The sequence below is a fragment of the Oncorhynchus kisutch genome, linkage group LG11, assembly GCF_002021735.2.
Source record: "Oncorhynchus kisutch isolate 150728-3 linkage group LG11, Okis_V2, whole genome shotgun sequence".
Taxonomy (NCBI): domain Eukaryota; kingdom Metazoa; phylum Chordata; class Actinopteri; order Salmoniformes; family Salmonidae; genus Oncorhynchus; species Oncorhynchus kisutch.
Genome location: NC_034184.2, coordinates 15,245,597 through 15,268,193, shown reverse-complemented (window position 1 = coordinate 15,268,193; position 22,597 = coordinate 15,245,597). Strand labels below are relative to the sequence as shown.

The 22,597-nt window shown below is 44.6% G+C and overlaps 1 protein-coding gene across 1 annotated transcript in view; it reads right to left on the bottom strand.

Annotated features, from left to right (window-relative positions):
- LOC109898925 (mono-ADP ribosylhydrolase 2) overlaps positions 1–22,597 on the bottom strand; it is a 722,140-nt gene that overhangs the window by 237,577 nt on the left and 461,966 nt on the right. The window contains exon 5 of the mRNA XM_031836489.1: positions 11,424–11,497. Within this exon, the coding sequence (XP_031692349.1) occupies positions 11,424–11,497 (74 nt within the window). The remainder of the gene's footprint in view (positions 1–11,423; positions 11,498–22,597) is intronic.

Below are 22,597 nucleotides of genomic sequence, written 5' to 3'. Positions count from 1 at the left end.
TTTCCAAACGTGTGGGTGTGTGCGTGTGTTTGTGTGTATGTGTGTTTGAGCTTCCAAACTTAGAAATGTTAATTGCAACGTTGGCTTGCCCATCAAGAACAGATCGGCGGCAGCCAAATAAAGTGTCACACCACATTTTCAACTGTTAAACTTGGGTAAGGCTGAATTAAACAGAATTAGATGAGAAAAACGTATGGCAGGAGGAAACGGCTAGAGGAACTTATGAACAGGAGGAAACGGCTAGAGGAACTTATGAACAGGAGGAAACGGCTAGAGGAACTTATGAACAGGAGGAAACGGCTAGAGGAACTTATGAACAGGAGGAAACGGCTAGAGGAACTTATGAACAGGAGGGAACGACTAGAGGAACATATGAACAGGAGGAAACGGCTAGAGGAACTTATGAACAGGAGGAAACGGCTAGAGGAACTTATGAACAGGAGGGAACGACTAGAGGAACATATGAATAGGAGGAAACGGCTAGAGGAACTTATGAACAGGAGGAAACGGCTAGAGGAACATATGAACAGGAGGAAACGGCTAGAGGAACATGTGAACAGGAGGAAACGGCTAGAGGAACATATGAACAGGAGGAAACGGCTAGAGGAACTTATGAACAGGAGGGACAGGCTAGAGGATCATATGAACAGGAGGGAACGGGTAGAGGAACAGGAACTGTTTGTGTGTGTGTGTGTGTGTGTGTGTGTGTGTGTGTGTGTGTGTGTGTGTGTGTGTGTGTGTGTGTGTGTGATCAGTGGACAACACAGGAAATACATGGGGCTTCTATCCAATTTGCTTTGATCCTCTGTGATCTAAAGGACCATGTCTTCACCCAGGATGCACACACACACACACACACACACACACACACACACACACACACACACACACACACACACACACACACACACACACACACACACACACACACACACACACACACAGCACTTAGGGCTCTTTTAGATGTAAGGATCTGCTCTGTCTGGCCACTGGTAGGCTGTTTATTCTAAAGCCACACAAATACTGTTATGGGGGAAATTTCACTCCGGCACTAGGAGCCTTTGTGTGGCTATGGAAGGAAAAGGTGGATTGCAGGGAGCTACAGTGTTCTGGCCAAGGAGATAAACTCACTGTTAATCAATCACTCTCCAGCCTCTCCTTTCCTCCTTGTACAAGAATGGCACAGAAAAAAAACACTATTAAGGTGTGGTTGGAGTGCTGCAAGGTCATTGTTCTTTGAACTCACACGCCCACACACACGGACACACACATGCACACACACACCCCCACACAGTCGTCTATACCCCTGGTAGCACCCCAAAATGTCTGATTGTGGGCCAGACCATTGTGTAGTGAGTGATTCAGCTTCAATAGTATTATCCTCCAGTACAGAGGCCTTATCATGGTCCTGAAACACACTAGACTGTAGGGACACAGTGTGTGTGTGTGTGTGTGTGTGTGTGTGTGTGTGTGTGTGTGTGTGTGTGTGTGTGTGTGTGTGTGTGTGTGTGTGTGTGTGTGTGTGTGTGTGTGTGTGTGTGTGTGTGTGTGTGTGTGTGTGTGTGTGTGTGTGTGTGTGTGTGTGTGTGTATATATATATATACAAAACAGCAGTTGACAGAGGAAGGGGCTGGGAAGCAATCTAATCCTATTGTAGTCATGCATAGCAAACTGTGCCCCACATATCTCTCTCCCTCTCACATCCTGGCTCTGGGGTCTACATGCATGACCACGGGACACGTGTTATCTGCTGAACTTTTGTCCTGTGCCTTTTGATCCAGATCTCTATTTGCCTCCATGAAGCACACGAGGGGAAGAATACAATGCCTGAAATGTAGGAAAATGTTTGACAATGAAAATGGCAACAAACAAATTGTACTTGACAAACATCCCTATTGCTCACTGGGACACCTCTGAGGATGTGACATTACATGTAGCCAGTACTTTCCCTACACCATAAGATGCTGTCTACAAGCTTAATTCTGCCCCTTTCCTCTTAGCACACACACACACACACACACACCCACCACACACACACACACGCACACCCCACCACACACACACACACACACACACACACCCCACCACGCACACACACACACACACACACCACCCCCACCACACACATACACTCCGCCACACACACACACACCCCACCCAAACACACACACACACACAAAAAAACACACACCACCCAACACCACACACACACACCACCCCCACCACACACACACACACACCACCCCCACCACACACACACACCCCACCACACACAAACACACACACCACACACAGCCCACATTACCTCCCTCACCCCCACCCACACTTCACTCCCCTCTGAAGGTCATGTGTCAGCTATTCATCATGTTGACTGAGGGTGTGACATATTGAACCTAAACTTTACGTTGATATATTAGACATAAACTCAGGGTGTAATTATAAAGCTGAAGGTACAATTTACCAGGCCATGCTAACATCATTGTTAACCCATTAGACAGCTCACACTTCAACATGTATATGATGCTGTTTTATAGTAGATTATTCTTCACTGACAAGAATGAGGGGAAAAAGCTAAGGAAATCTTAAGTGGGAGAATGTTCTATTTCAGTATCTACTGTAGACATGGGCTATGGTCAAACCTGATTAAACACACATGGTGAGAATAAATATTACTGAAACATACATTACATTCATGAAACATATTTTCAAATGAGTCATTTGGAATGTGCCCTTTCTTCACTGGCAGAGTATAAATCCTGTCTGGACCCAGCAGCTTCACCGGTAAGGTCCTCCCATAGGGGATTCATCCCACATAAAGACACAAATCATATTATTTCTGCCTCCTCATGTCTCATTTTCATTGAATCCAGCAGAAACCCTGAGAGTTAAAGTGATAGAACAACCACAACAGTCAGTTTATCTGAATATTTACAGGCGGTTATAAGCCACCTTGTAGAAATCACCAGGCAAAGAAGGACAACTGCTACAACCATTCCTTAACACATCAACATGCAGTAGTAGCAATATAATTCATTAGATAGATGTGTAGTGTTGTTTCACTGCAGCTATAACATTACACACCTATTCCCCTATAGGCCCTGGTCAAAAGTAGTGCACTACATAGGGAATAAGGTGTCATTTGGGACGCAGTTATCACACTATACAATGCTGTGGTAGGTATACAGCTCATGGGTTAATTTAGCAGTTGTATCTAGCCACTGTGACAGAGATTACCCCTGGTGACGTAGTCAATAGCTGTGACCTTTAGAAGGTTATCATCAGTCACTGCGGAACCAAGATTGATCGATGCTAGACTCTGTCACTTTAAATAGGACACCAGACAGGCCACTCCACAATAAAATAACATGAATGGAAATATAGACCTACATGGACATGCTTTCAAAATAACTTCATTCATTTACAATCGTATGGGATGTTAGTATCATTTTCTAGATAACACCATGAGATGGGAGTAAAATAGCTATTGAGGCCAGTGGAGGCTGCTGAGGGGAGGACGGCTCATTGTCAATGGCACAAATAGAGTCAACGGAATGCTATCTACCACATGGAAACCACGTGTTTGATGTGTTTGATACCATTCCATTGACTCCATTCCAGCCATTACTATAAGCCGTCCTCCCCTCAGCAGCCTCCACTGACTGAAGCCCATTCCCACTCCTAGATAAAATAACATGAATGGAAAATATAGGCTTATATGGAGAAGCTTTTGCAAATAATGTAGTATGTCAAACATGTTACATCAAATAACATTGTAGGGATGTTAGTTCAGTCCTCCTTTTCTGAGACGGACTATACTAACATCATGAGACGGTAAAATAGCTATTGTAGCATCAATGCCATGATAAGCTGACTGTGAGATGGGCAGGCATCAGTAAGCCTGTTATTTACTGTCACTGACTAAGATATGTCTTCGGTCTTATGAAGAGCCAGTGAACATTTTAGGACACCATGATGTAATACAGAAAACAGTACACACTCCGCCACTCCAAGATAAAAGAAAATGAATGGGAAGATATATGGATTCTTGCACAGTCACTAGGATGTTGACTTATTTGTACTAGCCAACTCCAGGAGATTGGAGGAAAATAGCTATTGGAGGGATCACAAACCACTCAATCGTAGAGAGTGTTTGTGTTTTCATCTTTATGCCAAGATAAGCTGACAGTGAGACAGGCAAACAGACAAGTAGACATCAGTAAGCCTGTTATTGTCTGTCTCTGGGTAATGAGGTAGCTAGGACACGCCTGCAATACAGAAACGTATAGCTATGAGATGTGTTAGGCCTTATGATGTACCTGTTATACAGACAGGCAGCTATCTGAGATATGTCGTAGGCCTAAATATGAGTCTGTAAATGCAATACAGAACGGTACATATGAGGTCTGTAAGTCATTATGATGAACCTGTAATACAGAAAACTCAGTGGGTTTTATATTGGGCTTTCCCTTCAATATTTACTGCAGCAAATGGCACCCTATTCCCTTTATAGCTCACTACGTTTGACCAGAGCCCACAGGACTCTGTTCAGAGGTAGTGCCCTACATTAGGGAAAAGGGCTAGAGTGGTCTTAGCCCCACATATGCAAAATAGAATATACATGTCGAGTAGCTAGGTTTTTTACTGTGTCCCTAATGGCACCCTATTTTATACGTAGTGCACTACTTCTGACCAGGGCCCATAGGGAATAGGGTGCCATATGGGGTTCAGACTTGGTCTTTTACATTTACATACCCATCATCATCATATTCAGCTTGCCTCAGCTAGAAGAGCTAAAGTGCATTACAATGAGAGGGAGTTAAATTTCACTATTCTGTGTGTGTGCGTGTGTGTGTGCGTGTTCGTGCGTGTGTGTCAGAGTGCATTACAATGGAAGATAGTCAGAATTCACTATTCTGTGTGTGTGCGCGTGTGTGTGCGTGTTCGTGTGTGTGTGTCAGAGTGCATTACAATGGAAGATAGTCAGAATTCACTATTCTGTGTGTGTGCAAGTGTGTGCGTGTTCGTGTGTGTGTGTCAGAGTGCATTACAATGGAAGATAGTCAGAATTCACTATTCTGTGTGTGTGCGAGTCTGTGCGTGTTCGTGTGTGTGTGTCAGAGTGCATTACAATGGAAGATAGTCAGAATTCACTATTCTGTGTGTGTGCGCGTGTGTGTGAGTGTTCGTGTGTGTGTGTCAGAGTGCATTACAATGGAAGATAGTCAGAATTCACTATTCTGTGTGTGTGCGCGTGTGTGTGAGTGTTCGTGTGTGTGTGTCAGAGTGCATTACAATGGAAGATAGTCAGAATTCACTATTCCCAGTCATGTATTATACCTTTCAACCTGAGAGTCATGTTCAATGATGACTCAGCTTGTTTGCTGCCAAGAGACTATTATCTGCCAATCCATTCGAATATCATTAGCATTCAAATACAGTAGAACTTATTCTGTGTCCCAAATGGCTCCCTACTCCCTTTATATAGCATTACCTTTGACCAGGGCCCATAGGGATGATCAAAAGTAGTACATTATATAGGGAATATGGTGCCATTTGGGATGCATCCTTAGTCAAATACCCTACAGATCATATCAATTTAAATACAGTAGAACTTACACTTTGAAGTTTAGCCAGCCAAAGGCCTTTTACTTCCTCCACAGCATATGTACAGCACCTTCCACCTGAGAAACATTGACTCATGTCCATTCGAATATCATTACCATACAGATAGAGCTTAACATTCAGTCAAAAACCTACACCAGTGGTTCCCAAACTTGTTATAGTCCCGTTGCCCTTCAAACATTCAACCTCCAGCTGCGTACCCCCTCTACCAGGGTCAGCAAACTCTCAAATGTTGTTTTTTGCCATCATTGTAAGCCTGCCACACACACACACTATCCGAAACATTTATTAAACATAAGAATGAGTTTCTGTCACAACCCGGCTCGTGGGAAGTGACAAAGAACTCTTATAGGACCAGGGCACAAATAATAATAATATTTATTTTACTAGGCAAGTCAGTTAAGAACAAATTCTTATTTTCAATGACGGCCTAGGAACAGTGGGTTAAACTGCCTGTTCAGTGGCAGAACGACAGATTTGTACCTTGTCAGCTCAGGGATTCGAACTTGCAACCTTTCGGTTACTAGTCCAACACTCTAAACACTAGGCTACCCTGCCACCCCTAGTTTTACTCTATATTTAGCCATCTTACATAAAAAATGTTATTTGTTCATCAAAAATTGTGAATAACCCACCACAGGTTAATGAGAAGGGTTTGCTTGAAAGGATGCACAGAACTCTGCAATGTTGGGTTGTATTGGAGAGAGTCTCAGTCTTACATCATTTTCCACAGTCTGTGCCTGTATTTAGTTTTCATGCTAGTCTTCATGCTTGTTTTCATGCTAGTGAGGGCCAAAAATCCACTCTCACATAGGTACGCGGTTGCAAAGGGCATCAGTGTCTTAACTGCGTGATTTACCAAGGCAGGCTACCTCTGAGCGCAGCCCAATCCAAAAATCTGGCAGTGGCTTCTTACTATATTAAATTTTTACTAAACTGCTTGTTGCAATTTCGATGAGGCTCTCTGGTTCAGATATCGGTAAGTGGACTGGAGGCAGGGCATGAAAGGGAGAATGAATCCAATTGTTTGTGTCATCCATTTCTGGAAAGTACCTGCGTAATTGCACACCCAACTCATTCAGGAGCTTCGCTGTATCACATTGTTATTGTCCGTAAGCTTGAGTTCATTTGCACACAAAAAATCACACAATGATGGAAAGACCTGTGTGTTGTCCTTGTTGATGCAGACAGAGAAGAGCTCCAACTTCTTAATCATAGCCTCAATTTTGTCCCGCACGTTGAATATAGTTGCGGAGAGTCCCTGTAATCCTAGATTCAGATCATTCAGGCAAGAAAAAACATCACCCAGATAGGCCAGTCTTGTGAAAAACTCGTCATCATGCAAGCAGTCAGACAAGTGAAAATGATGGTCAGTAAAGAAAACTTTAAGCTCTTCTCTCAATAAGAAAAAAACGTGTCAATACTTTGCCCTTTGATAACCAGCGCACTTCTGTATGTTGTAAAAGCGTTACATGGTCGCTGCCCATATCATTGCATAATGCAGAAAATGCTTTAACAAAGTTAACCATTTTCACTGTAGTGTCAAAAACATCTTTCAAGCTGTCGGACATTCCCTCGACAGCAAGAGCCTCTCAGTGGATACTGCAGTGAACCCAAATGGTGTCGGGAGCAATTGCCTGCACGCGTGTTAGCACTCCACTCTGTCTCCCTGTTTGTGCCATCAGTACAGATACCAACACATCTTGACCACCAAAGTCCATTTGATGTCACAAAACTGTCCAGTACTTTAAAAATATCCTCTCCTGTTGTCCTGGTTACCAGTGGTTTGCAGAAGAGGATGTCTTCCTTAATTTACCCCCCATAAACGTAAAGGACATATACCAGGAGCTGTGCCAGGCCTGCCATGTCTGTTGACTCATCCAGCTGTAATGCATAGAATTCACTGGCTTGTATGATGCGAAGCAGTAATTGTTTCAAAACATCTCCTGCCGTGTCACTGATGCGTCGTGAAACAGTGTTGTTTGATGAAGGCATTGTCTGTACAGTTTTTTGGGCCTTTTCCACCAGTATTGTCCCAGCCATATCCATGGCAGCAGGAAGAATGAAGACCTCCACAATAGTATGGGGCTTGTCTGTTCTAGCCACTCGGTAGCTCCCCATATAAGATGCTTCTAGACCCTTCTCATTCATGGTATCTGTTGGTTTTATACATGTCTTACTACTCGAAAGTGAACTTAATTCTTGCTCAAAAAACTCCTGTGGCTTATTTTTCAAATGAGCATGTTGTGTTTCTAAATGTCTGCACAAGAGTGAATGTTTCATGGAGTTGTGAGATAGTACTTTTGCACATATAACACACTGTGGCTGAGGAAAGGCACTACTCCTAATATAAGTGAACCCCAAATCAATGTAGTTCTCATCATATTTGCGTCTCTTTGATGGTCCAATGACCCGGTCTGTTGTTCGGTGCTTTCCCGGGGAAGGGGGCAGTAGCTCTTCGGCTGCATCAGATTCACAACTGTCAGTGTCCATGTTTGCTGGGCTAACAACAAATGTAGAATTACTGATGCTAGCATTGGATGTGTGGGAGCAGAACAACTTGTGTCATCGACAGGTGCAGGTGTAGTACTGCTGGTAGTAGCAGTACAACCAGTAGAGCTGGTATGTGTCTCTTATTTTTTTAACCATTTATCAATTTTCGAGCAAATGGAATGAGCAGCAGCTACGTTCAGCTACAAACAGATCGTTAGTGGAATTCCCGTGAGAGAGTAACGGTTAATGTGATCGGATGTTAATTATTTGACTAGGCTACCTGTATTTAACATTGTGTTGTTATTTCGCTGAACACTAGATGGTTTCATTTTATTTTTGGCAGTGAAACGAGGCTACTCAGGCGAGAGAAAAAAACTCACCATAATGGATAGCCTTGTTGGAAAAATGAAATGGATTGTTTGAAAATGTGTGAATGTGAATCACATTTTTATTCGGCATCCCCCCGACGGCATTGCGCGTACCCCCAGTTTGGGAATACCTGCCCTACACTATGCAGGACCGAGTATGAGAAACCCTGCTCTACATTGTGAAGTTCAGCCAGCCCAAGTCCTTTGACTTCCTGTACCTTCAACCTGTGAAACAATGACTCATCTAATGTTCATGAAGCAGTCAAAAGACCATTATCTCTAACTGACCATTATCTGCCAGTCCATTCAGTCCAGTACAATACCTACTGGTTCAAATCATTAACACACAAATACAGTGTGAATACTGGTACATGATCATTCCCATACAAATACACTGTATAACTAACACTATGAAGTTCAGCTAACCAAGGATAGTTCCTTCTACTTCTCCATGATTAGTGAAGACAAAACCAGTCAGTCTAGGAGCATTCATTAATTCATGTTACTATACAAATACAGCAGACATTACTCTATCAAGTGCAGTCAAGCAAAATCAGCCTTCTGCTTCCACTTGTGAGGACAGAATTGTAAAGACAAAACTAGTCTATAATCATGAATGAATGAACGAACGGACCATTCCATTCCACACTGTCTGAGCCCGTACTACTTGAACTTGCATCATCATTATCATTTGTTTCATTTAACCATATTAGTTTCAGTTTATGTCATCTTACGTGTTTATTTTCCTCTTGGCTTGCTGCATGACTTCAAGTGCCTTCCTAACTCAGAACCGTTTAAAAGTCAACAGAGCATTTAAGGACTGATTAGAGTACAGATTGAGATGTAATTTGATACGCATACTGAACGCAGGACGCACACTAAACGAACGGGCGACCAAGTGAGGCGGTTACTAATGATTGCTTTTAGATATTTACGGGAGATGTGTACAGTAGTTAGAGTAGAACTAATGGATACCAGTACAATACTAGTAGACACCAGGAGACACCAGGAGAAGCTAAATATATCATCAGGATAACAGGAGATACCAGGAGACACCAGGAGAAGCAAAATATATCATCAGGATAACAGGAGATACCAGGAGACACCAGGAGATACCAGGGGACACCAGCAGACAACAAGAGACACCAGGAGACACAAGGAGACACCAGGAGATACCAGGACACACCAGGAGATACCAGAATCCGTAGTCAACAAGCTCTCATAGTCTCACATCAAAATTAGACATTCATCATGTTTCTCAAATGTCAAATTTGAAAGTTTTCCAAACGTCAAATTTCAAATGATTTAAGGTTAAGTTTAGGCATTACCTACAAATTCTTAACTTCTTGGATATAGGGGGCGCTCTTTTAATTTATGGATAAAAAAACGTGCCCGTTTTAAGTGCAATATTTTGTCACGAAAAGATGCTTGACTATGCATATAATTGGCAGCTTTGGAAAGAAAACACTCTAAGGTTTCCAAAACTGCAAAGATATTATCTGTGAGTGCCACAGAACTCATGCTACAGGCGAAACCAAGATGAAACTTCAACCAGGAAATGGGCAGAATTTTTGAAGCTCTGTTTTCCATTGTCTGTGAATGCGCCGGGAATGAGAGCACTACATTTACCAGGGGTCCGCCCGGTGTCCTCCAGTGATTGAGAGGAGAGAGGAGGCGTTCAACGAACGATATATCATGAAGAGATATGTGAAAAACACCTTGAGGATTGATTCTAAACAACGTTTACCATGTTTCAGTCGATATTATGGAGTTAATTTGGAAAAAAGTTTGGCGTTTTGAAGACTCATATTTTCGTATTTTTTTGGTAGCCAAACGTGACGCACCAAACGGAGCAATTTCTCCTAAACAAATAATCTTTCAGGAAAAACTGAGCATTTGCTATCTAACTGAGAGTCTCCTCATTGAAAACATCTGAAGTTCTTCAAAGGTAATGATTTTATTTGAATGATTTTCTGTTTTTTGTGAAAATGTTGCCTGCTGATGCTAACGCTAAATGCTACGCTAGCTGCGCTAGCTGTTACACAAATGCTTGTTTTGCTATGGTTGAGAAGCATATTTGGAAAATCTGAGATGACAGTGTTGTTAACAAAAGGCTAAGCTTGAGAGCTAGCATATTCATTTCATTTCATTTAGGATTTTCATGAATAGTTAACGTTGCGTTATGGTAATGAGCTTGAGGCTGTATTCACGATCCCGGATCCGGGATGGCTCGACGCAAGAAGTTAAGGTTAGGGTTAAGTTCAGGCATAATTCAGAATGGTTAAGGGAAGGGTTAAGGTTTGGGATAGGCTTAAATCAAAAATAACTTTATTTTGCTGGATTCAAACATGCAACCTTTCGAATCAGAGGCAGATGCTTAAGCCATCCCCGTCTACAAAGCTCTAGCAAAACCGAAACCTACTTGAAGGTAACAGCACTCACTGTTGCCCCTAGTGGCCGACATCCACGTCATCTCCCAACGTCCTCAGACATGGATGGACGTCGATTGCTGACTTGTATCACAAATGACCTGTCTGCAGTAGTACCAGTTCTCTCTCCTGCTGGCCAGTCTCTACATGGTCAGTTTACCTTCACTGTGAATCCATCTCAACCCTAAAGCTGGGTTCCAATGTCCATACTAGCATATATCCATACTGGAATACCACTTAGTAATGTATTGGTCATGTATTCTAAGTAGTAGTGAGCTAGTGTGGATATTGGAACACGGGCCAAAAGACTAGGCCAACACATGAGAAAATAAGAGACACATGATCGCACAACTGAGTGGATTTCAGTCCAGCAGTAGAACTTCACCCAGGCTTAGAGACGGCACTCTAATGCCAGTTAGGCTCAGCTCAGAGCCTGTCCAGAGAGTAGGAGAAGACAGAGTGTGTGTAGGAGAGACAGTAAGTCTGAGACAGTAATCCAGCTAGGTCCTACCTTGTCATGGTTCTCCTTTACCCAGCTCTTTACTGTCTCCAAGGCAATATTTGCCGCGGGCTCGTTGGGGAAACCTGAGGAGACAGAGAGAGAGCCCAAGAGACAGAGAGACAGAAAGACAGAGTTAGCTAAGTTACTATTAACAGACAGACAGACAGCCAGGAAGCACCAATTTGGTATGCACACATGATCATGTATTAATTCACACATGAGCACAACTGAGCTCAAGCTTATGCTCACGCATGCACACAGAAGTATAAAAAACTAAACACTGCTGTGTGTGAGAAATACAGTGGTCGAGGGAATAGCGGACAGTGTGAAGGATCACACACAGCGACGTGATAATGGATCTGTAAATCTCACAACAATGGAGAATAAAGCCCTAACAATTTACACTGAGGTGATAATGATAGTGGAGGCAGACAAGGCAGACACTCTCTCTGCCAGCACTAATGACGTATTGATCAACGTGGTAGTGGGTGTGTGTTGTGAGCGTGCATGTGTGCGATTGTGTGTGTTATTGTCAGCATGTGTGTGTACGTGTAGGACCTCGGTTCTAATGCAGGCACGTCATCTCCGGTCTGGACTATTGCAACTCTCTGTTGGCTGGGCTCCCTGCTTGTGCCATCAAACCCCTGCAACTTATCCAGAACGCCACAGCTCGCCTGGTGTTCAACCTTCCCAAGTTCTCCCATGTCATCCCGCTCCTCCGCAGACTCCACTGGCTTCCAGTCGAAGCTCACGTCCACTACAAGACCATGGTGCTTACCTACGGAGCAGCAAGAGGAACTGCCCCTCCCTAACTTCAGGCTAAGCTCAAACCCTACACCCCAATCCGAGCGCTCCGTTCTGCCACCTCTGGTCTCTTGGACCTCCCACCCCTGTGGGTGGTCTGCTCCCACTCAGCTCAGTCAAAGCTCTTCTCTTTCCTGGCAACCCCCAATGGTGGAACAAGCTTCCCCCTGACGCTAGGACACCCTACCTCTTTAAAGAGTATCTTCAATAACTCCACAACTAACACTCAGCCTTGACTTTTTCCTTCTAGCACTGACTTTGCTGATAGCTACTTTAGAGGGAAATTGTACTTACAATGACTGAGATATATGGTTGTCTCACCGAGCTATCTTAAGATGACCTGTATGTCACACTGGATACGAGTGGCTCTGAATAACAAAAATGTACAATGTAAATATATGTGCATTTTCATTAGCGTGTGCGGGATCGTGACGGTGTGTGCGTGTGTGTGGGTTTTCATTAGCGTATTCGTGATCGTGAGAGTGTGTGTGCGTGTGCGTGTGCGTGTGTGACTGTGTGTGTATGTGGGTTTTCATTAGCGTGTTCGTGATCGTGACTGTGTGTGTGTGGGGGGGGGGGTACAGGTCGCTGAATCTACAGCAGCTAACGTCCTTATTAATCACCCCTGCTATGCCAGAACATGAACAGCAACCTCTGTGTTAACACAATGTATCGATCCAGGCCCAAATAGATGGACTGGATACATTTTTAACAAGGCAAAAGAAAGGTTGGAGGAAGGGCTGACTCTCTCTACTGGATTGGATTCTAACATTGTCTGACGGCATATGAAGTGCCGGTTGCTCTCAGTCAGCTGTTGGTTACACAAACTGTCTGATCCATACTGCAAATCAACTATTTTCTGTGACAAAAGTTCTTCAATGCGGTAAATGCACCACCGAAAGCTACATTTTGTTCGTTTGGGGGCCCTAGGATTTGTTTTTTTGCAATTGTATGTAGTTTAACATGACAACATATTTTGGATGGTAGACTATTTCATGATAATAACTATAGAAAAAAGGCTAGCCTCGATTTTACATTACTTCCCTAACAAATATGTAATATGTATTTTTTTATTTGATAAGGAATTTAGTGACGTCGCACAAAAACACATGATATTAACGGGTGTTCATCCTCGCTCATTCAATGTTCAATGTCATTCATGTTCATACTTGAGTGTTCCAATTGTTGGTGACAAAGGAAAGTTTTGTTGCACACACATGAAAGTTCCTCAAGGCACAGCATTGTGCCGCTGCACACCGGTTGAAAACCACTGGCCTAGCAATACCGGAAAGCACAATAACATAACCGACCTCTATCAAATCGTTTCAGCCTCTGACCACGACCCTGAGTCATGACACTGTAACAACCTCTAATAAATTCAGGAAGTAACAACCTTTGACTCTTGACCTTTGACCCAGATGAAAGTAACAGAGTGGGTGTGCAGACCGAGGTCTCAAAGTTTTTCTTTCTTTTTTTCTTTCTTCCTTACTCTGAAACTACCTGCTGTCACAATCTTTCAGAACAATTTGTGAATCACAAGTAAGGAAGTAACAACCTCTGACTCTTGACCTTCGACCCAGATGTAAGTAAGAGAGCGGGTGGGTAGAGCAGTCTATTTACCTGTCTCTATACCTGCTGTCATGATCTTTCAGCACAGAGCAATTTGTGACTCACGGGTAAGTGGACTAGACAGGTTGGATAGAGGCATTTTCAACCACATACTGTATATTTTTCCCTCTTCTCTCTTTATATTTACACTATATATACAAAAGTATATGGACACCCCTTCAAATTAGTGGATTCGGCTATTTCAGCCAAACTAATTTCTAACAGGTGTATAAAATTGAGCACACAGCCATGCAATCTCCATAGACAAACACTGGCAGTAGAATGGCCTTACTGAAGAGGTCAGTGATTTTCAACGTGGCACCGTCATAGGATGCCACCTTTCCAACAAATCAGTTTGTCAAATTTCTGCCCTGCTAGATCTTTCCCGGTCAACTGTAAGTGCTGTTATTGTGAAGTGGTAATGTCGAGGAGCAACAATGGCTCAGCCGCAAAGTGGTAGGTCACACAAGCTCACAGAATGGGACGGCTTAGTGCTGAAGCGTGCAGTGCGTAAAAAACGTCTGTCCTCGGTTGCAACACTCACTACCGCTTTCCAAACTGCCTCTTCTAGCAACGTCAGCACAAGAACTGTTCGTTGGGAGCTTCATGAAATGGGTTTCCATGGCACCGCAGCCACACACAAGCCTAAGATCACTATGCGCAATGCCAAGCATTGGCTGGAGTGATGTAAAGCTTGCCGTCATTGGACTCTGCAGCAGTAGAAACACGTTCTCTGGAGTGATCAATCACGCTTCACCTGGCAGTCTAACAGACTCCTCTGGGTTTGGCAGATGCCAGGAGAACACTGCCCAATGCATAGTGCCAACTGTAAAGTTTGGTGGAGGAGGAATAATGGTCTGGGTCTGTTTTCCATGGTTTGGGCTAGTTCCAGTGAAGGGAAATCTTAACGCTACAGCATACAATGACATTCTAGACAATTCGGTGTGGAAGAACTTGACTAGCCTGCACAGAGCCCTGACCTCAACCTCATCGAACACCTTTGGGATGAATTGGAACACCGAAGGCAAGCCAGGCCTAATCACCCAACATCAGTGCCCAACTTCACTAATGCTCTTGTGGCTGAATGGAAGCATGTCCCCACAGCAATGTTCCTTCTTCTTTTTATTGTAGTACTTTTTACCCCCTTTTCTCCCCAATTTCGTGATATCTAATTTGTAGTTACAGTCTTGCCCCATCACTGCAACTCCCGTACGGACTCGGGAGAGGCGAAGGTCGAGAGCCATGTGTCCTCCAAAACACGACCCAAAACACGACCCTGCCAAGCTGCACTGGTTCTTGCACTGCTCGCTTAAACCGGAAGCCAGCTACACCAATGTGTTGGAGAAAACACTGTACAACTAGCAACAGGGTCTGCATGCATGTGCCCGGCCCGCCACAGGAGTCGCTAGAGCGCATTGGGACAAGGACATCCTGGCCAGCCAAACCCTCCCCTAACCCAGACGATGCTGGGCCAATTGTGCGCTGCCTCATGGGTCTCCCAGCCGGCTGCGACACAGCCCTGGATCGAACCCGAATCTGTAGTGACGCCTCTAGCACTGCGATGCATTGCCTTAGACCGCTGCACCACTCGGGAGGCCCCCTTCCTCCCTTCTATCTCTCTTCTTCCCTTCCTATCCTCTCTGTCTCTCCATCTTTGACAGTACTGGCTTAGTTCTGCTGAGAAGCTGGGAATAGCAGGGTATAGCAAGGAACAGCTGAGCTCTGCACTATAAACTCTAGGTCCTGGAAAAGGGGGATGAGGAGGAGGGAGAGGGAGGAGGTGACGGAGGGAGGTAGAGGGTAGGATGGGAATGTGAGCCGAATACTAGCAGGCCTGAGAAGTTCCAGTTTTTCTGTCTGTAGTGAACTGCTACTAAACCGCTTGCTTACAATCACTACCCTTTGTCTAACAACCGTATTCTGAAGGCTTCCCATGCCTTTCACAGATCACCTAATTCTATCTGTACGGTAAACACTGAAACTGTTGTTAACCCCTCCCTTCTCATTCTGTGAAGTTTACATCAGCTGATCTTCCCAAATGAACAGTCACACATATCACAGATTCACACTCAGAAGCACACTCACACCCACACAGATGCGTAAATAGATGAGAAAAATGACAACTATCGTGGGATATAAACAGCAGCTTGTGAAAAGCACACAACAGGACTAAGCAAATAAACACATAAATAAATATTGATGTTAGGAGGCAGGAAGCCCGTCTGTCTGTGAGTCTCCTCTCTTCTCTCCTTCCTTCCACTTTTCTCATATCCTCTCTGTTTCTCTCTCTCTTTTTCCATTCTCTCTCTTTCTCTCACTCTTTCTCTCTCTTCTCTCAACCAACACTCTACCTTTTGAGCGTAACAGAGCTATGGTAGTTGGTGGTGTTGAGAATAACTATTATGTCTTAATCATAAATATTGTGCTGCTTTGGCCAAAAGTAGCGAGTGGATAGCTGCCAGTACATTTAATCTATTTAGCGCAGTTTCTACAAATCCACTATCGATTTGAACGTCATTGCTATTAATCATATAGCAGGGTCTGGAGAGAATGATGGAGGGAGAGAGAGATAGAGGGTCTGGAGAGAGTGATGGAGGGAGAAGGAGAGATAGAGGGTCTGGAGAGAGAGAGATAGAGGGTCTGGAGAGAGTGATGGAGGGAGAGGGAGAGATAGAGGGTCTGGAGAGAGTGATGGAGGGAGAGGGAGAGATAGAGGGTCTGGAGAGAGTTAGCGATAGAGGGTCTGGAGAGAGTGATGGAGGTAGAGGGAGAGATAGACGGTCTGGAGAGAGTGATGGAGAGATAGAGGGTCTGGAGAGAGTGATGGAGGGAGAAGGAGAGATAGAGGGTCTGGAGAGAGAGAGATAGAGGGTCTGGAGAGAGTGATGGAGGGAGAGATAGAGGGTCTGGAGAGAGTGATGGAGGGAGAGGGAGAGAGAGTGATGGAGGGAGAAGGATAGATAGAGAGGGGGAGAGAGTGATGGAGGGAGAAGGAGAGATAGAGGGTCTGGAGAGAGTGATGAAGGGAGAGGGAGAGATAGAGGGCCTGGAGAGAGTGATGAGGGAGCGAGAGAGAGATAGAGAGGGTCTGGAGAGAGTGATGGAGGGAGAGAGAGAGAGATAGAGAGGGGAAAAGAAGGTCTGGAGAGAGTGATGGAGGGAGAGAAAAGAGGAAGAAGAGTGAGGTAGCGAGATATATCAAGAAAGGCCGAAAGAGAGATCGAGTGAGAGAGGCATATAAAGAGAGAAAGAGAGAAGAAGAGAGTGAGAGAAGAGCAATCGAGATCGAGCAAGAGAAGCTCGAAGAGAGAGGGAGAGAGCACACACACACAGACGCCCAAGGTCAACAGCAGCAGTCGCAGTGCTTTTAGAGCGCTCTATGATCATTCGTCTCCCTCACAACAACATCATTCCCCCGCTCTCCTCTCTTCTGCACAAAATGTCTTTCCTCACCCCGACTCACCTTGCCTCTGCTCTTCCTTCCCTCTCAACATTTTCCTGCTGTCCCCTCCCTCTCCCTCCTCACAACATCCCACCTCCTCCCCTGTCTCCCCTCCCTCTCCCTCCTCACAACATCCCACCTCCTCCCCTGTCTCCCCTCCCTCTCCCTCCTCACAACATCCCACCTCCTCCCCTGTCTCCCCTCCCTCTCCCTCCTCACAACATCCCACCTCCTCCCCTGTCTCCCCTCCCTCTCCCTCCTCACAACATCCCACCTCCTCCCCTGTCCCCCCTCCTCTCCCCCCTCACAACATCACCCTGCCATCACCCTGCCACCCTCCTCACCCCTCACCAAGCCTGGACTAGCATGTCTATGTACTCCAAACAGACACAAAAATAAATGTTTCCCTCCCTACCTCCCGATCTCTATTTCTCTCCACTGCCAGCAGAGCTCTCTATAGCTCCACAGCTCCACAATGGTGTGAGGCTACAGTCGTTTCATTTTACATAACAAGACCATTCAAATTGACTGCCTCCTACAAATCAACTAACAATGAATACAGTTGAAATACCAGGCTCTTCAAACCTTAGTACACAACTTGTAAATATAAAGAAAGTGAATAAACACTTTCCCCCTCTCTCTCTCTCTCTCTCTCTCTCTCTCTCTCTCTCTCTCTCATCTCTCTCTCTCTCTCTCTCTCTCTCTCTCTCTCTCTCTCTCTCTCTCTCTCTCTCTCTCTCTCTCTTTCTCCTTAGTCTCTCTCTCTCTCTCTCACTTAGTCTCTCTCTCTCTCGCTTTCTCACTTAGTCTCTCTCTCTCTTTCTCACTTAGTCTCTCTCTCTCTCTCTTTCTCACTTAGTCTCTCTCTCTCTTTCTCACTTAGTCTCTCTCTCTCTTTCTCTCTCTCTCTCTTTCTCACTTAGTCTCTCTCTTTCTCTCTCTCTTTCTCACTTAGTCTCTCTCTCTCTTTCTCACTTAGTCTCTCTCTCTCTTTCTCTCTCTCTCTCTTTCTCACTTAGTCTCTCTCTCTCTCTTTCTCACTTAGTCTCTCTCTCTCTCGCTTTTCCCCCTCTCTCTCTCACAATCACTCTCTCTCTTTCTCACTTAGTCTCTCTCTCTCTTTCTCACTTAGTCTCTCTCTCTCTCTCTTTCTCACTTAGTCTCTCTCTCTCTCTCTTTCTCACTTAGTCTCTCTCTCTCTCGCTTTTCCCCCTCTCTCTCACACAATCACTCTCTCTCTTTCTCTCTCTCTTTGCCTCTCCCTACTCTCCATCCCGCTCTCTGGTGTATGCTGTGCCGTGGTGTGTTGGGTTGATAAAGTAGGCTGTGCCTTCAGCAGAAATAACACTGCACCACCTGAGTCCTCATCAGAGACCCAGCACTGGGCTGCCTGTTATACACAGATCCTATCAGCAGTGTCTCACTAAGACAAATCTCCCAGAGCCCACTGTATTCCCAGTGTTAAGGCAGAGGAGGAGAGAGACGGGGGAGAGAGGGGAAAAGGAGAGCAGAAGACAGGTGAGGAGCAGGGAATCCTGGAGGGCCCAGTCATCACTCCGCTTGACGCTTAGCCCCTATGCCAGCCCTCCCTCCCTCACACCCTCCCTCCCTCTGACAGATTAGGTTTAGTTGAACCCTCCACACAGCAAATGGAGCAGGAAGAGAGGAAAACAGAGAGAGGGAGAGAGAGAGAGAGAGAGAGAGAGAGAGAGGGTAGAGAGAGAGAGAGAGAGAGAGAGAGAGAGAGAGAGAGAGAGAGAGAGAGAGAGAGAGAGAGAGAGAGAGAGAGAGGACAGAGCATAGCAGAGTCTGTGGCACGTGGACTAAAGGGTATGATTACATAATATTAACGTAGTACATACAGTACCGTCCATTACATGACTGTTTCCATGTAGACTCAGTGACCGAGGATGATAGGAAACGGTTAGATAATATTACTCATTTTGTCTCGGAACCTCATAGGACTATCCCTATGGCCCTCTAACCAAAATAACCCTAACCCTGACATTAAATAAACACGCTGACAATCACGTTTGATCCACAATGTTTTTGTTGCTCCATCAATAAATAGGGCAGCTAAAATGGTTGCCTCAATCGATGGTGAATTTGATAAGCAACATTGTTCGACATGATTCAATTCTCTAATAAAATAAAGTGAAAACCTCAGAGGTGTGAAGTACAATGGTTTGTTTCTCTGTATTCTCGCTCTCATCTCTCTCTCTCCCCCATGTATTCTGTAAACCAAATCAAATTGAGTCCTGTTTCACAGTATTCCATACAAGACTTTTGCTGTAATCAACGTCCTCTGTTGCAGTAATCGATAAGATAACTCTGTATACCTTTTCTGGATCATTTAATTACTTTCCCCTTTCATTTACTCATCAATAACCATGTTGTTTGTATATTTTGATAAATTGGGTCAGAGAATTCCGTAGAACAAATTGAAAACCAATCTAGTATGACCATATTTGAGTTCCCTTAAGGTCGAAATAATACCTATCAGAAATACACCATATAACCTGATATGAAATAAATATACTGTGTTCACTGTCATTCTAATACTCTCCAGTGTGTTTTCACTAGTTCTGGATAATATAATAAGGAGAAATCATGGTCGAAATAAAGTCAGGATTACGACCGATATCGCAGAGAAAAACCTTCCCTCTAACATCGACATACTACTAGACCGACCCCACTAGAGGACAGAGCAGCAGCCCAGCCACCTAGGACAGGGACAAGACTCCAGACGCCACCAGGTGTCAAATGCCCCAGAGCTCCACTATTAAAGCAGGCAGCACAGCCAGGGACACAAGGACACACAGGGCAGGGCTGTGACCATGACCGACTTATCAGACCAGGGAAGGAGAGAAAATAGAGAGAGAAGAGAGAGAGGGTAAGGTAGCGTTCAGAAAGAAAGAAAGAAAGTGAGAGGGCAGTAGGGTTGTGAGAGGGCAAAAAATAGAAAGATCAAAAGATAGGTAGAGGTGGTCGAGGCGAGAGAAAGAGAGAGAGAGGGGGTAGAGGTGGTCGAGGCGAGAGAAAGAGAGAGAGAGGGGGTAGAGGTGGTCGAGGCGAGAGAAAGAGAGAGGGAGGGGGTAGAGGTGGTCGAGGAGAGAGAAAGAGAGAGCGAGCGAGAGAGAGGAAGATGATGAGAAGAAAGGTGTGGAGAGAGAAACGAGAGAGAGCAGTCTCCTTAGATGACCTTGGAAACATTCCAAGAAGTTGATGACACACTCGTGTCCTAAATGATCAAATTAAACACGTGTGACATTTTATTTCTCTCCTATTCAAAACATCTGTGCTCGCTGCGACTGAATGAAACGCAACAAAGAAAAGTTTTACTTTTCAAAGTAGCTAAAGCTATTGTCCTCTGGGTGAGGAGTAAAGAGGGAGTGAGGTATTTTTACATTTGGTTTATCATCCGTAGCGTTGGAGTAGAATAAGGCTAGTGTAGAGTACAAAGCACACCGTGTAACTCTGTCAAATGGGCTAGAAGACTCACCCTGCTCCCTCTGAGTATAGGGCCTACATTCCAAATGGCACCCTATTCCGTATGTAGTACACTACTTTTGGCCAAGACCCATAGGGAATCCCATAGGGCTCTGGTCAAAAGTAGTGCACTACAGATGTGGGATCTTAATTTGATCACTTCTATTTGAGGTTTAAAAAAGCTTCTGAAGTTTGTAATTTCCACTTTAAATTTCAGACTTGATTTTCCCTTACAAAAACTGCATCAACCCCCACAAAAATATCCATTAATTATAATCCACATTGTAGAAAACCCTCTCTCTTCAACCCTCCCTCTGGCCCTCGGGGGAGACACACACTCAGAAGCCTTTTCTGCTTAGGTAGGCTACAATGCCCTGCCTCAGCCTGACTCCATTGTCCAGTGGTAGAGGCCACTTCACACCTCTGTGTTAGGGTCCAGGTTGCCTGGTTACCTGGCCAAGGCTAGCCAATAACAGGCTCTACCTGCTGGGAGTAACAGACCCCCATTCCTGCTGGTGTTTAGTTGTTATTATTATCTGACCCTGCTTTTTTATTTATTTCACCTTTATTTAACCAGGTAGGCAAGTTGAGAACAAGTTCTCATTTACAATTGCGACCTGGCCAAGATAAAGCAAAGCAGTTCGACAGATACAACGACACAGAGTTACACATGGAGTAAAACAAACATACAGTCAATAATACAGTATAAACAAGTCTATATACAATGTGAGCAAATGAGGTGAGAAGGGAGGTAAAGGCAAAAAAGGCCATGGTGGCAAAGTAAATGCAATATAGCAAGTAAAACACTGGAATGGTAGTTTTGCAATGGAAGAATGTGCAAAGTAGAAATAAAAACAATGGGGTGCAAAGGAGCAAAATAAATAAATAAATAAAAATTAAATACAGTTGGGAAAGAGGTAGTTGTTTGGGCTATATTATAGGTGGGCTATGTACAGGTGCAGTAATCTGTGAGATGCTCTGACAGTTGGTGCTTAAAGCTAGTGAGGGAGATAAGTGTTTCCAGTTTCAGAGATTTTTGTAGTTCGTTCCAGTCATTGGCAGCAGAGAACTGGAAGGAGAGGCGGCCAAAGAAAGAATTGGTTTTGGGGGTGACTAGAGAGATATACCTGCTGGAGCGTGTGCTACAGGTGGGAGATGCTATGGTGACCAGCGAGCTGAGATAAGGGGGGACTTTACCTAGCAGGGTCTTGTAGATGACATGGAGCCAGTGGGTTTGGCGACGAGTATGAAGCGAGGGCCAGCCAACGAGAGCGTACAGGTCGCAATGGTGGGTAGTATATGGGGCTTTGGTGACAAAACGGATTGCACTGTGATAGACTGCATCCAATTTGTTGAGTAGGGTATTGGAGGCTATTTTGTAAATGACATCGCCAAAGTCGAGGATTGGTAGGATGGTCAGTTTTACAAGGGTATGTTTGGCAGCATGAGTGAAGGATGCTTTTTTGCAATATAGGAAGCCAATTCTAGATTTAACTTTGGATTGGAGATGTTTGATATGGGTCTGGAAGGAGAGTTTACAGTCTAACCAGACACCTAAGTATTTGTAGTTGTCCACGTATTCTAAGTCAGAGCCGTCCAGAGTAGTGATGTTGGACAGGCGGGTAGGTGCAGGTAGCGATCGGTTGAAGAGCATGCATTTAGTTTTACTTGTATTTAAGAGCAATTGGAGGCCACGGAAGGAGAGTTGTATGGTATTGAAGCTTGCCTGGAGGGTTGTTAACACAGTGTCCAAAGAAGGGCCGGAAGTATACAGAATGGTGTCGTCTGCGTAGAGGTGGATCAGAGACTCACCAGCAGCAAGAGCGACCACATTGATGTA